This window comes from Coregonus clupeaformis, chromosome 11, assembly GCF_020615455.1.
Source record: "Coregonus clupeaformis isolate EN_2021a chromosome 11, ASM2061545v1, whole genome shotgun sequence".
NCBI classification, from domain to species: Eukaryota; Metazoa; Chordata; class Actinopteri; order Salmoniformes; family Salmonidae; genus Coregonus; species Coregonus clupeaformis.
In genome coordinates this window covers 25,936,184-25,950,658 of record NC_059202.1, presented here as the reverse complement: position 1 = coordinate 25,950,658, position 14,475 = coordinate 25,936,184, and the positions used below count along the sequence as shown (strand labels likewise).

General features: G+C 42.0%; 1 protein-coding gene across 1 annotated transcript in view; it reads right to left on the bottom strand.

Moving 5' to 3' along the window:
- LOC121576449 (rab GTPase-activating protein 1-like) overlaps positions 1-14,475 on the bottom strand; it is a 193,104-nt gene that overhangs the window by 71,037 nt on the left and 107,592 nt on the right. Inside the window, exon 14 of the mRNA XM_041889596.1 lies at positions 5,972-6,085. Within this exon, the coding sequence (XP_041745530.1) occupies positions 5,972-6,085 (114 nt within the window). The remainder of the gene's footprint in view (positions 1-5,971; positions 6,086-14,475) is intronic.

The following is a 14,475-nucleotide window of genomic DNA, read 5'->3' as shown; positions in this document are numbered from 1 at the left end:
CCCGCTCTGCCACGTTTAGACGGATGTACAGTGCTAGATGGATGGGGGTCCAGGATAGATGACATCCCTATTTGTCAGTCGGGCCTAATTTCATTTGCTTAGGGACAGATTAACTGTGGCTGACTGTTGTGTATAATGATTATCTTTTGGAGTACAACCAATCACGTGGTGGAGAATTTGACCTAATGTTCACCATCGCCCTATTGTGGTCCTTTGTAGTGCAGATGGTAGAGCATAGCACTTGTAATGCCAGGGTAGTGGGTTCGATTTCTGGCACCACCAATATACGTAAAATGAATGCACACATGACTAAGTCGCTTTGGATAAAAGCGCCTGCTAAATGTAAATATTATTTATATTATATTACCGTTTCCTCCTCTTCTGGGCCCGTATTCACGAAGGGTCTCAGAGTAGGAGTACTGATCTGGGATCAGTTTTTGCCTTTTAGATCGTAATGATTTAAATTATAGGTACAGGGGGATGTGATTCTGGACTGTTTTTTGAATGCCCTAACACAATTCCTTCACAAGTTTTGAACTTACCTGGACAAAAAGCATTGTAGGAATAGAATGGGAGACAAAAGTACACGTCTCTTCAGGAACTAACCAACCCTATCAACAAGCAATCTACATGTATTGGCATACAATTGAGAGCCTGGCGCTAAACTGACCTACTTGGTAACATAAATGATGTTAAGACTTTCTGACACTTTGTGTGTGTGTGTGTGTGTGTGTGTACGCGTTTCATTCTGTTGTTTCACCACAGCATCCTTCTGTGTTCTCTGAAAAACTAGATGAAAGAATCTGTAGCATGGACGATACATTGGAGATAATTTACAGAAAGTACTGGACACAATTGAACACTATGAAAAATATGGGGAACCAGGCCTGCTATTCATAGCTGACTTTGAAAAGGCTTTGATAAAGTACGACTGGAGTTTATATATAAATGCCTGGAACATTTCAAATTAGGAGGATCTCTTATAAAATGGGTTAAATTCATGTATAGTAACCTTAGGTGTAAAATAGTAAATAATGTTATTTCTCAGAAAGTTTTAAACTGTCAAGAGGAGTAAAACAAGGTTGTCCACTATCGGCATATCTATTTATTATGGCCATCGAAATGTTAGCTATTAAAATCAGATCCAACACTAAGAAATACAACTTTTACATTACCGTGTAGTTTACCAATGACATGGTCTGATGGTGATGTGGATATACTTGGTATACATACAGTGGGGGAAAAAAGTATTTAGTCAGCCACCAATTGTGGAAGTTCTCCCACTTAAAAAGATGAGAGAGGCCTGTAATTTTCATCATAGGTACACGTCAACTATGACAGACAAAATGAGGAAAAAAAATCCAGAAAATCACATTGTAGGATTTTTAATGAATATATTTGCAAATTATGGTGGAAAATAAGTATTTGGTCAATAACAAAAGTTTCTCAATACTTTGTTATATACCCTTTGTTGGCAATGACACAGGTCAAACGTTTTCTGTAAGTCTTTACAAGGTTTTCACACACTGTTGCTGGTATTTTGGCCCATTCCTCCATGCAGATCTCCTCTAGAGCAGTGATGTTTTGGGGCTGTCGCTGGGCAACACGGACTTTCAACTCCCTCCAAAGATTTTCTATGGGGTTGAGATCTGGAGACTGGCTAGGCCACTTCAGGACCTTGAAATGCTTCTTACGAAGCCAATCCTTCGTTGCCCGGGCGGTGTGTTTGGGATCATTGTCATGCTGAAAGACCCAGCCACGTTTCATCTTCAATGCCCTTGCTGATGGAAGGAGGTTTTCACTCAAAATCTCACGATACATGGCCCCATTCATTCTTTCCTTTACACGGATCAGTTGTCCTGGTCCCTTTGCAGAAAAACAGCCCCAAAGCATGATGTTTCCACCCCCATGCTTCACAGTAGGTATGGTGTTCTTTGGATGCAACTCAGTATTCTTTGTCCTCCAAACACGACGAGTTGAGTTTTTACCAAAAAGTTCTATTTTGGTTTCATCTGACCATATGACATTCTCCCAATCCTCTTCTGGATCATCCAAATGCACTCTAGCAAACTTCAGACAGGCCTGGACATGTACTGGCTTAAGCAGGGGGACACGTCTGGCACTGCAGTATTTGAGTCCCTGGCGGCGTAGTGTGTTACTGATGGTAGGCTTTGTTACTTTGGTCCCAGCTCTCTGCAGGTCATTCACTAGGTCCCCCCGTGTGGTTCTGGGATTTTTGCTCACCGTTCTTGTGATCATTTTGACCCCACGGGGTGAGATCTTGCGTGGAGCCCCAGATCGAGGGAGATTATCAGTGGTCTTGTATGTCTTCCATTTCCTAATAATTGCTCCCACAGTTGATTTCTTCAAACCAAGCTGCTTACCTATTGCAGATTCAGTCTTACCAGCCTGGTGCAGGTCTACAATTTTGTTTCTGGTGTCCTTTGACAGCTCTTTGGTCTTGGCCATAGTGGAGTTTGGAGTGTGACTGTTTGAGGTTGTGGACAGGTGTCTTTTATACTGATAACAAGTTCAAACAGGTGCCATTAATACAGGTAACGAGTGGAGGACAGAGGAGCCTCTTAAAGAAGAAGTTACAGGTATGTGAGAGCCAGAAATCTTGCTTGTTTGTAGGTGACCAAATACTTATTTTCTACCATAATTTGCAAATAAATTCATAAAATATCCTACAATGTGATTTTCTGCATTTTGTTTTCTCAATTTGTCTGTCATAGTTGACGTGTACCTATGATGAAAATTACAGGCCTCTCTCATCTTTTTAAGTGGGAGAACTTGCACAATTGGTGGCTGACTAAATACTTTTTTTCCCCACTGTATCACGAAATAAATAAATGATCTCACTCCAATCAATTTTAATAGAAAGTTCTTGCTACCATGGAAAGGTAAATACCTGTCAATTTGTGGAAAGATCCCCCTGATTAACTCCTTAGTAATATCCCAGTTTACCTATTTGCTTATGGTCTTGCCTACAACTAGCGAAGAGTATTTTAAATTATATGTGGGAAAAAAAAGATTCAATATTAAAGCATTAGACCTCTCACTAAAGGCTTCCGTCATACAAAAGTTATACTTAAATCCGAACTGGTTCTCTAGCAAATTAGTAAGAATGTCTCACCCCATGTTCAAAGAATGGCCTTTTCCCCTTTATTCAGATTACAACCTAATAATACAACAAATATTGTGGTTAAACTCAAATATACTAATTGATAAAAAAAAACATTTTTATAAAAAAAAAAAAAAAAAAAAAATGTATAATCTTCGTAAATGATATCATAGGTAGGACTGGTGGAGTTATGCAATTCAAATAAACCTACCATTAAAATTATAGACTGATCATTTCTTTGTCAGTGGACAAAGGTACAAAATCAGCAGGGGATCAAATACATGCAGCTAACAAAAACATATGGAAATGTCTGCTCTACCCAAAATGAAAACCAACTAATTGCAGCATTACCGCAAAAATGGAAGAGGAAAGTGGAAGGGGGAGAAAGTAAGGAACTTGTCTAACGGCCCTGCATTAAAGACCATAATTGGTTAAAGAAAATTGTGATAAATAAAAAAGTATACCAGTTTCATTTAAGGACCAAATAATTGACAGCCGTGCCATATAGATTACAAAATAGTTGGGAAGAGATTTGACATACCGATTCCATGGCACATTGTTTATGAACTGATACGCAAAACGACGCCGGATTCAAAACTTAGAATTTTCTATTTTAATTATTATACAAAATTCTTGCAATCAATAGAAATGTTATTTATATGGGGGACACAACCTTCCCAGCTCTGCAGATTTTGCTGCGAAGAGACCATCATTAGATAATTTGTTTTGGTACTGTCCATATGTAGCTTGTTTTTGGTTACAGATAGCGCTACTGGGTGATCTGAAAAGTCATAGTCAATCGATCAATAATGTACTCATACTTTTAGCAAAAATGTTTATTTTCTATTTACAATCTGTAGAAACAATAAGAATTGAAAGGTTCAGAACTTTTGTGAAACATCACAGCACAATTGAGAAATATATGGCAAATATAAATCCAATATAGATGGTGTTAAGAGATAGAAGGGAGGGGTTGAATGGAGCTGAAGGTTGGGACTAATAACAACTAATAACAAGATAATTAATGTAACACATACTGTGTCCGAAAAAACATATATAGGTTAAGAACTTTTGTGAAAGAGCACAGTTTGAAAGATATGGCAAATAGAAATCAAACCGGATAGACATCAGAAATAGATGGGAGAGGTTGAGGGTACAGGAAGGACAGGAGTAAATGACCTTCTCCCATTCCTCCTCTGGATCATCCAGATGGTCATCGGCAAACTTCAGACGGGCCTGGACATGCGCTGGCTTGAGCAGGGGGACCTTGCGTGCGCTACAGGATTTTAATCCATGACGGTGTAGTGTGTTACTAATGGTTTTCTTTGAGACTGTGGTCCCAGCTCTCTTCGGGTCATTGACCAGGTCCTGCCGTGTAGTTCTGGGCTGATCCCTCACCTTCCTCATGATCATTGATGCCCCACGAGGTGAGATCTTGCATGGAGCCCCAGACCGAGGGTGATTGACCGTCATCTTGAACTTCTTCCATTTTCTAATAATTGCGCCAACAGTTGTTGCCTTCTCACCAAGCTGCTTGCCTATTGTCCTGTAGCCCATCCCAGCCTTGTGCAGGTCTACAATTTTATCCCTGATCTCTGGTCTTGGCCATTGTGGAGAGGTTGGAGTCTGTTTGATTGAGTGTGTGGACAGGTGTCTTTTATACAGGTAACGAGTTCAAACAGGTGCAGTTAATACAGGTAATGAGTGGAGAACAGGAGGGCTTCTTAAAGAAAAACCAACAGGTCTGTGAGAGCCGGAATTCTTACTGGTTGGTAGGTGATTAAATACTTATGTCATGCAATAAAATGCAAATTAATTACTTAAAAACCATACAATGTGATTTTCTGGACCTCTACATGCTTTGTAAGTACGGAAACCTGCAAAATCGGCAGTGTATCAAATACTTGTTCTCCCCACTTGCATGGAGTCCCAGCCTGAGGGAGATTGACAGTTCTTTTGTGTTTCTTCCATTTGCAAATAATCGCACCAACTGTTATCACCTTCTCACCAAGCTGCTTGGCGATGGTCTTATAACCCATTCCAGCCTTGTGTAGGTCTACAATCTTGTCCCTGACATCCCTTGGAGAGCTCTTTGGTCTTGGCCATGGTGGAGAGTTTGGAATCTGATTGATTGATTGCTTCTGTGGACAGGTGTCTTTTATACAGGTAACAAGCTGAGATTAGGAGCACTCCCTTTAAGAGTGTGCTCCTAATCTCAGCTCGTTACCTGTATAAGACACCTGGGAGCCAGAAGTCTTTCTGATTGAGAGGAGGTCAAATACTTATTTCCCTCATTAAAATACATTTTTGACATGCGTTTTTTTGGATTTTTGTTGTTGTTATTCTGTCTCTCACTGTTCAAATAAACCTACCATTAAAATTATAGACTGATCATTTTTTTGTCAGTGGGCAAACTCAGCAGGGGATCAAATACTTTTTTCCCCTCACTGTATGTCTTCAGTATGTATCGGTTCATCATCTAAGTTAAGCTTTTAGCTGCTCCCGCAAGTGATCTAAGAATAGTTTTAGTGATACAGAAACACAAATTAATTCTGACAGCTACACTCCCCTACGTATTTATTTGGGGACTGAAGCTAAAACTATTTAAGTTTGCTCTATACTCTAGCATTTTGGGGTTCAGATCAAACGTTTCACATGAGGCGACAGTACAGAATGTCACCTTTTATTTGAGGGTTTTTCATACATACAAATTAAACATTTGATCTCAAATCCAAAATGCTGGAGTATAGAGCCAAATTAAAAGTTTTAGCTTCACTGTCCAAATAAAATAGGTAGGGGAGTGTACATGCTTTCATAAACGTCGACCAGTGTGCCATCCATCCGTACCTTACAGATCTTGTAGAGGGAGTCCTGTCCGTCTCCGTCAGTGTCTCTGAAGTAGTCGTGAGCGGGGAACGTCCGGTGGATGTCTCTGGTGATCACGCCGTCCTGGGCCGAGTCCTGCAACACAAAACAAGGGATGTGTAAGACATATGTGACTGTTTTACGCTATATACAAATGCAACTATAAATATGAAATGTGATTCTGTGTGAACACACAAACCACTATACTGTGTAAACACATGCATGGACGAACGGACAAAAAAAAGGCATATGAGTCCCATTGATGTAAGATCATTTTCATTTCCAACAGACTCTAAAGAGCTATTCCAGTCTTTTAATACCTACAAGCAACATGACTTATAGTCAGAGAGAAATGTATAATTGGATATTTTAACAATTTCTCAATACACCATACAACTTCACTAAACATTCTTGCGTTATTCAAATAGCTATAGTATGCACAAGGAAACATATTCAGAGGAACAACGCCACCCAACATGTTTAAGTCAGTAGACGAGAGAGAGAGAGAGAGAGAGAGACAGAGACAGAGACAGAGAGAGAGAGAGAGAGAGAGAGAGAGAGACAGAGAGAGAGAGAGAGAGAGAGAGAGAGAGACAGAGAGAGAGAGAAAAAGAGAGAGACAGAAACCCCAGAAGGAGAAAGATAATTATATTTTCTGGTTTTCAGAGCATATTCTGTGTGAGCGCCTGGTGCTGTCCCATTCCACTCAGCTGCTGCCTGGGTTTTCTAATCTGCAGCGCAGCACTTCCTCCAGGATGACTGGCAGCCTTGCATTCTCACACTACCAACTGTGAGCTGCAGATAAAACAGGCCTCGGCACCCTGACGGCTCTGACTGGTGTGTGTGTGTGTGTGTGTGACAGAGTGCACAAGAGAAAGAAAGCAAAAATACACTGTCGTTCTCATTTGGTCTCTTTCTAGTTCACGTGTACCACAGAAGAGGAACTGCCAGGCAGGCCAGCCTTTGCGAGTTTGCGAGGCGCACGAGTCAAAACAAAATGCACCAAAGTAGATGACACTCAATTGTGTGTAATGGGGTTAATTGTGTGCAATGGAGTTAAAGTGAAGTGGAGGGAAGCACTGCTGACTGCTATTTCGCTGCTTCCCTCATCTCTCCAACTGAAAGCTACTCTTTATTTGGTCATCTGATCTCCCTCTTGTTCTGTGTTAGAAGTGGGAAATTGGGGGTTCTATTCAACCAAAGCCGATCACCGTCTTTTTCAGGATGAGGTAAAGAATGCCTTTCTCCAATTCTGATGAGAGCATTTTCGCTCTCTTTTGCTTCTTACATGAATTCAATGATGCCTTCTTCCAGTGGGAAAATAATATTTCAGACCTATCTCCGAGACCCAGGCTCCCGTTTGGCTTTAGTCAAAAGTAGTGCACTATATAGGGAATAGGGTGCCATTTGGGACACATCAATTCACAGCAGGATTGGATTTCATAGGACCCCGGGTCATGATTTGTGGTGGCTATTGAGCCGGTAAAAGCAGAGCCACTGGGGTGGAGGGGGGTCAAGGGTCAAACTGTTGTCAGCAGTGGGACACAGTCTCACCCCGCTCTGCAACCCTCTTCATGGTCAGATAGGACTGAGGTACTGCAGTAAGCCAGGGCTGGTCAATGCCTGGCATTAGCATCAACACACGGGCTAACATTACATTCAGATCACATTAGGTAGAAGTTGCCCTTGACCACAGGTCTACTACAGCTGTATAAACCCTCATTATACACTGATCATACAAAACATTATGAACACCTGCTCTTTCCATGACAGACTGACCAGGTGAAAGCTATGATCCCTTATTAATGTCACTTGTTAAATCCACTTCAATCAGTGTAGATGAAGGGGAGGAGACAATTGAGACATGGATTGTGTATGTGTGCCATTCAGAGAGTGAATACCTTTGAACGGGGTATGATTTGTGACCAATACATTTGATTTGATTTGATTTAGTAGGTGCCGGCGCACCAGTTTGTGTCAAGAACTGCAACACTGCTGGCTTTTTCAAGCTCAACAGTTTCCCATGTGTATCAAGAATGGTCCACCACCCAAAGGACATCCAGCCAACTTGACACAACTTTGGGAAGCATTGGACACCTTGTAGAGTCCATGCTCCGACGAATTGAAGCTGTTCTGAGGGCATTCTTAATGTTTTGTACACTCAGCGTAAGACATAACAGCTTAACCACAGGTCTAGAATCAGAATACAGCTGTATTATAAGACATTATATACATGTTTATAAAGCATTATATGGTACCGTCAGGTTTTAAGTAAAGTGTTGCTGAAATATCATACTGAGGTAACAGATATGTGCAACGACAGTGTCCAACTCATAGAGGACCGGGTTACGACATACTACTATGATATAGGCCTTGTTTTGCTATGTTTCTGTCCAGCTAATGCTAATTGGATGTGCGTAGCTAGTAGCTTTCTTCCTATCATGCCAATACCCTAAGAACAGCTTAGGGAGCAACTGATTCATTTAAGGCAGCAAACAACAGACCGTTGAAGGGTTTCACTGTGGCTGCTGCTGCCAGCTTGGCACATGACAATCTGTAATGCTTTAACGAGATTGGAAACGAGGAGGAGGTATGACACACGACGCATTATGGGTGGGTTGGAACTAACCGTTTTATATTCGTCCATTACTAGAGCAAAAGCCATGGATATTTATTAGTGCAATGTGTCTTGGCATTTCTTGAGAGTATGAAGATAATATTAGAGTATAACAATATCATAGATACTAGCACGCACATGTAAATGCACGCACACCCACACACTCACTCTGAACAATCACCCCCCTTCCACACCACTCTAAGTAGTCCAATAATTAAACAAAGCGCAGTACCATAGCAACATCAATCTGAGTCTGGAGGAATCTCGTTGACAGGGCCAGTTGTAAACAGTTTGATTAAATTAACGGCACGTCACTACTAATTTAAGGCACCATTAGTCACCTAATGCCAGAAAATAAGGCTAAGTCTTCTCTCTACTACTTCAGATGAGCCAGTTCTCTGATTCAATGTCCTGTGCGTCTCTGCTCTGTGCCACTGGCTTGTTGTCACAACTCACATCGAAGAAAGGGACATAGATGAAAGGGAGAGAAGGCAGAATGTACAGTATGAGGAAGGATTTGGGAGTGTGCGTGCATACGTGTGGTGTGTGTGCTTGTGCATTGGTCAATGACATTGGCGATGTGCATCTGTCTGCGTATGTACATTATTGTCCGACATTATTGCCACCCTTGATAAAGATTAGCAATAATGACTGTATAAACTACACCATTTCAATACTGAGCTATATTGTATGCTCAATAAAAATGGGGAAATATTACTTTATACTAATACAATTGCTCAAAGAGATTTTGTTTAACAAGTCATATTTATTTATCTCAAAAGGGTAAGGCACAAAATTGACACCGCTAAAGATTATTATAACTAAAGCAGTCAAAAGTTTAGTATTTGGTCCCATATTCCTAGCACACAATGGCTACATAAAGCTTGTGACTCTTTTTGTGCCAAATAGAAATGAACGGTAAATAATGTAATGTATTTTTTCTACATGAATGTGGATGCTACCATGATTACGGATAATCCTGAATGAATGGTGAATAATGATGATTGAGAAAGTTACAGTTGGTGAAACATAATACCCCAAGACATGCTCACCATGACCAATAACAGGGGAGCTTAGCTTGTTTTGGGGGGTATGATATTTGACTTTCTCACCCATCATTATTCACGATTCATTCAGGATTATCTGTAATAAAACGGTAGCATCCACATTTACTGTAGAAGTAATATGGGACAAAACATGACACTTTTGACTACTTTATTTATAAGAATCTTTAGAGGTGCCAATCATTTTGACCCCTACCTTTTTGAGAAGGTAAAAAATAAAAGCTACTGTATTAGTATAAAATAATATAATTTCCCAATTTTATTGAGCATACAATTCAACTCAGTATTTGAATGTTTTATTTCACACAGTCATTAGTGCTCATCTTTAGCAAGGGTGTCAATAATTTCCGACCCCATTGTATATGTGAGATTGGAGTGCATGCGTGTGTGTTGTTTATCATTTCAAAAGAGGGGGCTATTTTTCTTGGTGGTGCTACAGATCCATTTAAAAAAAGAAAAGGAGAGTCACACTCCAGGAGTTCAGATGCAATCATTTAATAACCTACAGATCCACTACCATCATTAAGCATGCTGTACTGCTGTACTGGATGGTAATGGTAGGAACATTATGTAAGCATTGGGTGAACTAGATTTACCAGGGTCTCAAAGACCATTCTCCCCAACACAATGTTATTATAAAGAAACCATTCAGGAATCTCTCTCTTTCTCTACACACACACACACACTCCCTCATCATAACATGTCATCACATTTTCCCACCAGGTCAGAATACCCATGAACCACAGCATGTTATGATACATAATATAATACATATGCAGGGTTTAAAAAAAAACATTAACTGAAGCAGGATAAGGTCAGAGTGCAGTGTAGGGGTGTGTGTGTGTTATGCGGTCTTGCTAGTCCCCCGAATAACTGTCTGGAGATAAAGGGAGGGTAGACAGTGAAAGAAAAACAGAAAGAGAAACAAAAAGGAGAGAGAGACAGAGAGGGAGAGTTCTTCTAATTGCAGCTTGGGGGCCTGTTGGCAGACAAGGCATTACTCGGCCCCGCGAGCAACACAGGCAGGTAACCCATTTAGCACCCCAAAATAAAGTGCTGATTTCGCCAAGTCAAGCTAACACTTCCACACCCATCACCTCATTCCCTAACAAGCTCACTCTGCAACCAGAGCTGGTGGTAACTAAAGTCACTCAGGTGCAAACCTCAAGTGCCGCTCACGCCTCGGGTAAGATGCACCGGGGAATTGGGTACGACACAGCCGGGTACATGGAGGTTAGCACCAGTAAATGGAAATTCTGATACTAATAGCGTTTTAACAATGTGTTATTCACGAGATAAAGGCTGGAAATTATGCTAAACTCAAACACGATTACACTGCATTAAATAAATAAGAGCCAAATGCTGCCCTGAGGAAGGCTGGGTTGTGTGTTGTGTGTCTGGAAAGAACAGTAATCTAAGACGCCATCCAGCCACAGTCACTAGTTAATAATGCAATGGATGGGATCTTGCTCTGCCCCCCCTCAGTCTAGCCATCTCTCTCTCTCTTCTACTCCATGTCTCCTCTCTCTTTGTGTGTAAGAAATGGATCTCTCATCTGTGGTGCGGCGTCGTAAAGCCCATGGTTCCTAACAAATAGGCTCCATAAATAAGCAGAGGGACTCCAAATGGTCATTTAGTCACAAACATCTGTGAAGGAAGAGGAGGAATCAGAGTGTGTGTGTGTGTGTGGGGGGGGGGTTGTCAATATGCGATGCAATCTGTCCTCTCACTGTGTCATTCATTTCACTGGCGTAACTGCTAAGGCTAACTCGACGCTAGTCCGACTTGGAGTTTTATATACGGATTGACGGATCGAGCCCCGCTGTTTGCGTTGACCGAGACCCAGTCAACAAGCCACCGCTGGACCCTGTCAGAAGAGAAAGACAAAACCGATGACCTTCAAGCCCATTGATCTGAGGTGGGCTCACCTCTGTGGCACACTGGGGGATCGCTTAAAGCCTTGCTGGAAGGTTCCACACAGGCTGGTTGTGGATCTGTGTTGCTATGCTATCGTCTAGTCTAAAGCAGTGTTGCCCAATCACGTTCTCTAGAAAACCGTTCCAGTTATTGCACGATTGTGTTCTATTCCAGCACTAGCACGTGTTTCCGCTAAGCAAAGGCTTGATGATTGGTTGACTAGGTGAATCAGGTGTGCTAGTGCTGATATCGAACAAAAATGTGCAACGGCTGTTGTTGTCAAAGTGTTGAATAGGTACTCCTCAGAGTAAATAGGGGAGGTAAATTACTTGACCATGAACATGCGTACACGCTTACATCTGGCCAAATGGGACCATCAAAGCCTTGGTCGAGCAGACCCTTAAACAAGGTTTATGTAATGAGGGTTTCAGACCCCCCCCGCTGGGATGCCGTGATGCTTCTCTAAACCTTGGAGCTGGAGCTGCTGGGATTCATGTGGTGTGAGACGCAGACAGGAGAGGAAGCAGTCAGAGCCCATTAAGCCCGACCTGGCAGCCAGTCCAATCAGTGTGGAGAGAGATCCCGGCTGACAAGTGCTGCTAGCATCCTGATGAGAGACTCAGAGATAGCAACAGTAAGCCAGACAGCTAACTGCATTGTGCTTATGAGACAGTTCCCCCTACTCTGGGCTGACGTGGATGCACTGCACATTAGACACAGCAAGAGTTGATCCAAAAGTTCCTGGGTATCCAGCTGGGTATTAAGAAATATGTGCATCCAGTTATCAGACAAGTTGCAATGAGCAAGTGTGACTAACTTGTCCTGCCTATTGGTGAACGCTTTGGAACGAAATGGCCTGACACACTGCTAATGGGTGCAGTAAGGTATCCCCCGCCCAACATATGTTCCACTTAACACACCAAGCTTGCTTCTAGAACTTTCCAGAAAGTTCTCAGTAGTGTTGTATCCTATCGTGTACCGATTGGAACATTGCCGGGAGTCTCTTGTAGCCTGGTCGAGGACGAGGGGTATGACTGAGGCAGACAGACGGGCATGTCTTCACCCATCCTCACCCCGGCTGTGTGGAACAGCCCTGTCACCAGCAGCCCACCCTGCTGCGCTGTGACCCAGATCGCTGGGGATGCCAAAGTGCTCATCACATCCCCCCGATTGAGAGCGAGCAAGGGCGGTGTAGTACACCATGCTGGAGAGCAGCGTCTCAGATGAACAGGCAGCATGGCATGTCAGAGAGCATGTCTGTCTGGGGACTAAACCTTGGCACGCCTCCAGGGAAAGTTCTCCTGGGTAAGAGTCTTGAAGGAGTGGTTGGATTGGAAACAGCCATGGATCCATAACTGGCTGTGGGAAGTCATGAGGTACAGTCACACTCCTTACAATGAGTGGCACAGCCAGGAGTTAAAACGTTAAATCATGTCAAGTGTCTATGTTCTCACATTCTCACTTATTTACTCCCCTCTTCTCAGTTCATCAACTGTCCCTTTAGGGTTTGTCTCTCAAAAGGTGTGAAATGAAGGTGTCCCATTTTCTTTCCCCGCTATAAAGGCTGGCAATGCTGATATCCCACTGGGCAAAACCTGTTTCCACATCATTTCAACAAAAACATTAAAATGTGATGACCTTGAATCAACGAGGAAAACTGATGGGATTTGCAAAAAGCCATCAACGCAAGGGAACTGTCTTTTTTCACCTAACTTTTAACCTAAATTGTACAAACATATTTAAAGTTGAATTCATGTTAGTTGACAACTCAACCAAATGCAAATCAAAACTAGACGTTGAACTGATGTCTGTGCCCAGTGGGATGGTTTATCACACTGTCAAATATGCAAGGACAATGCAAAACGGTATACTATGGTAGGCTCTTCCTAGGCTTGGGCGGTATACCATATATACTGGGGTATTTGGAAATAGCCACCGGATGGTTTTTCAATAGCATCAAATCTATTTCTTTGAAGTTTTTCAGTACATTTGAATATTTGTAGCTACTCTTCAAGTAAATACCTGCAGTCAACTTGTGCAATACTTTAGGAGATAAAGCAGATTGCATTCTCCATTTCACCTCTCACATTATTTTACATACTGAAGCTTACCGTAGTTCCCCATAACAGTTGAGCCAGTCACGTGTTTGTAAATAGCACAACGGACGAAAGCAGGAGCTGGTGAATCCAGCTGTCCCTTTGGTTTAACTTGCTAGTTAGCTAAGTGGCTGAATTAATAAGGAGATGGGGCATCATATAAGTATTAGCTTTCTGCCGTGTTTGAGAAGTCAAAGCGCTTTGGATGAGGTATCTGTACAGCTGCCACTGCTATCTTGATTTCCTTGCATTTTTTCTCCTCTCAGTTCTCGGCCCCTCAGTCTGCTCCTCCCCAGTCTTCTCTAAGCAGAGCAGGCAGGCCCGTTGCCCTAGCGCAGCGTTTCCCAATCTGGGGGTCGCCTGATTTGAAAATGGGGTCGTGAGAGAAACGGCGCTTGGTTCATAGAACCGAGGTTACGTCAGTAACCTCCGATAGCCGCTAGATGCGTTTGTAATACAAATGTGGCTCTAGCTTTTGAACCGTTTAAGCTACAAAATATTAAATAAATGTTCACACATTTCTAAAATGTTTTCACTTTGTCATTATGGGGTATTGGGTGTAGATGGGTGAGGAAAAAAATATATTTAATCAATTTTGAATTCAGGCTTTAACAACAAAATGTGGAATAAGTCAAGGGGTATGAACACTTTCTGAAGGCACTGTATGTATAACTTAATGAGCTGGATTGCTTGTCTTCGCAAATAGTTTACTTTCATTTGCGCTCGTTACCATTTTTAGTTAGCAGCCTCTATGGACATTCTTTAGTACTTGTGCTAAGTTTGTTAGCATTC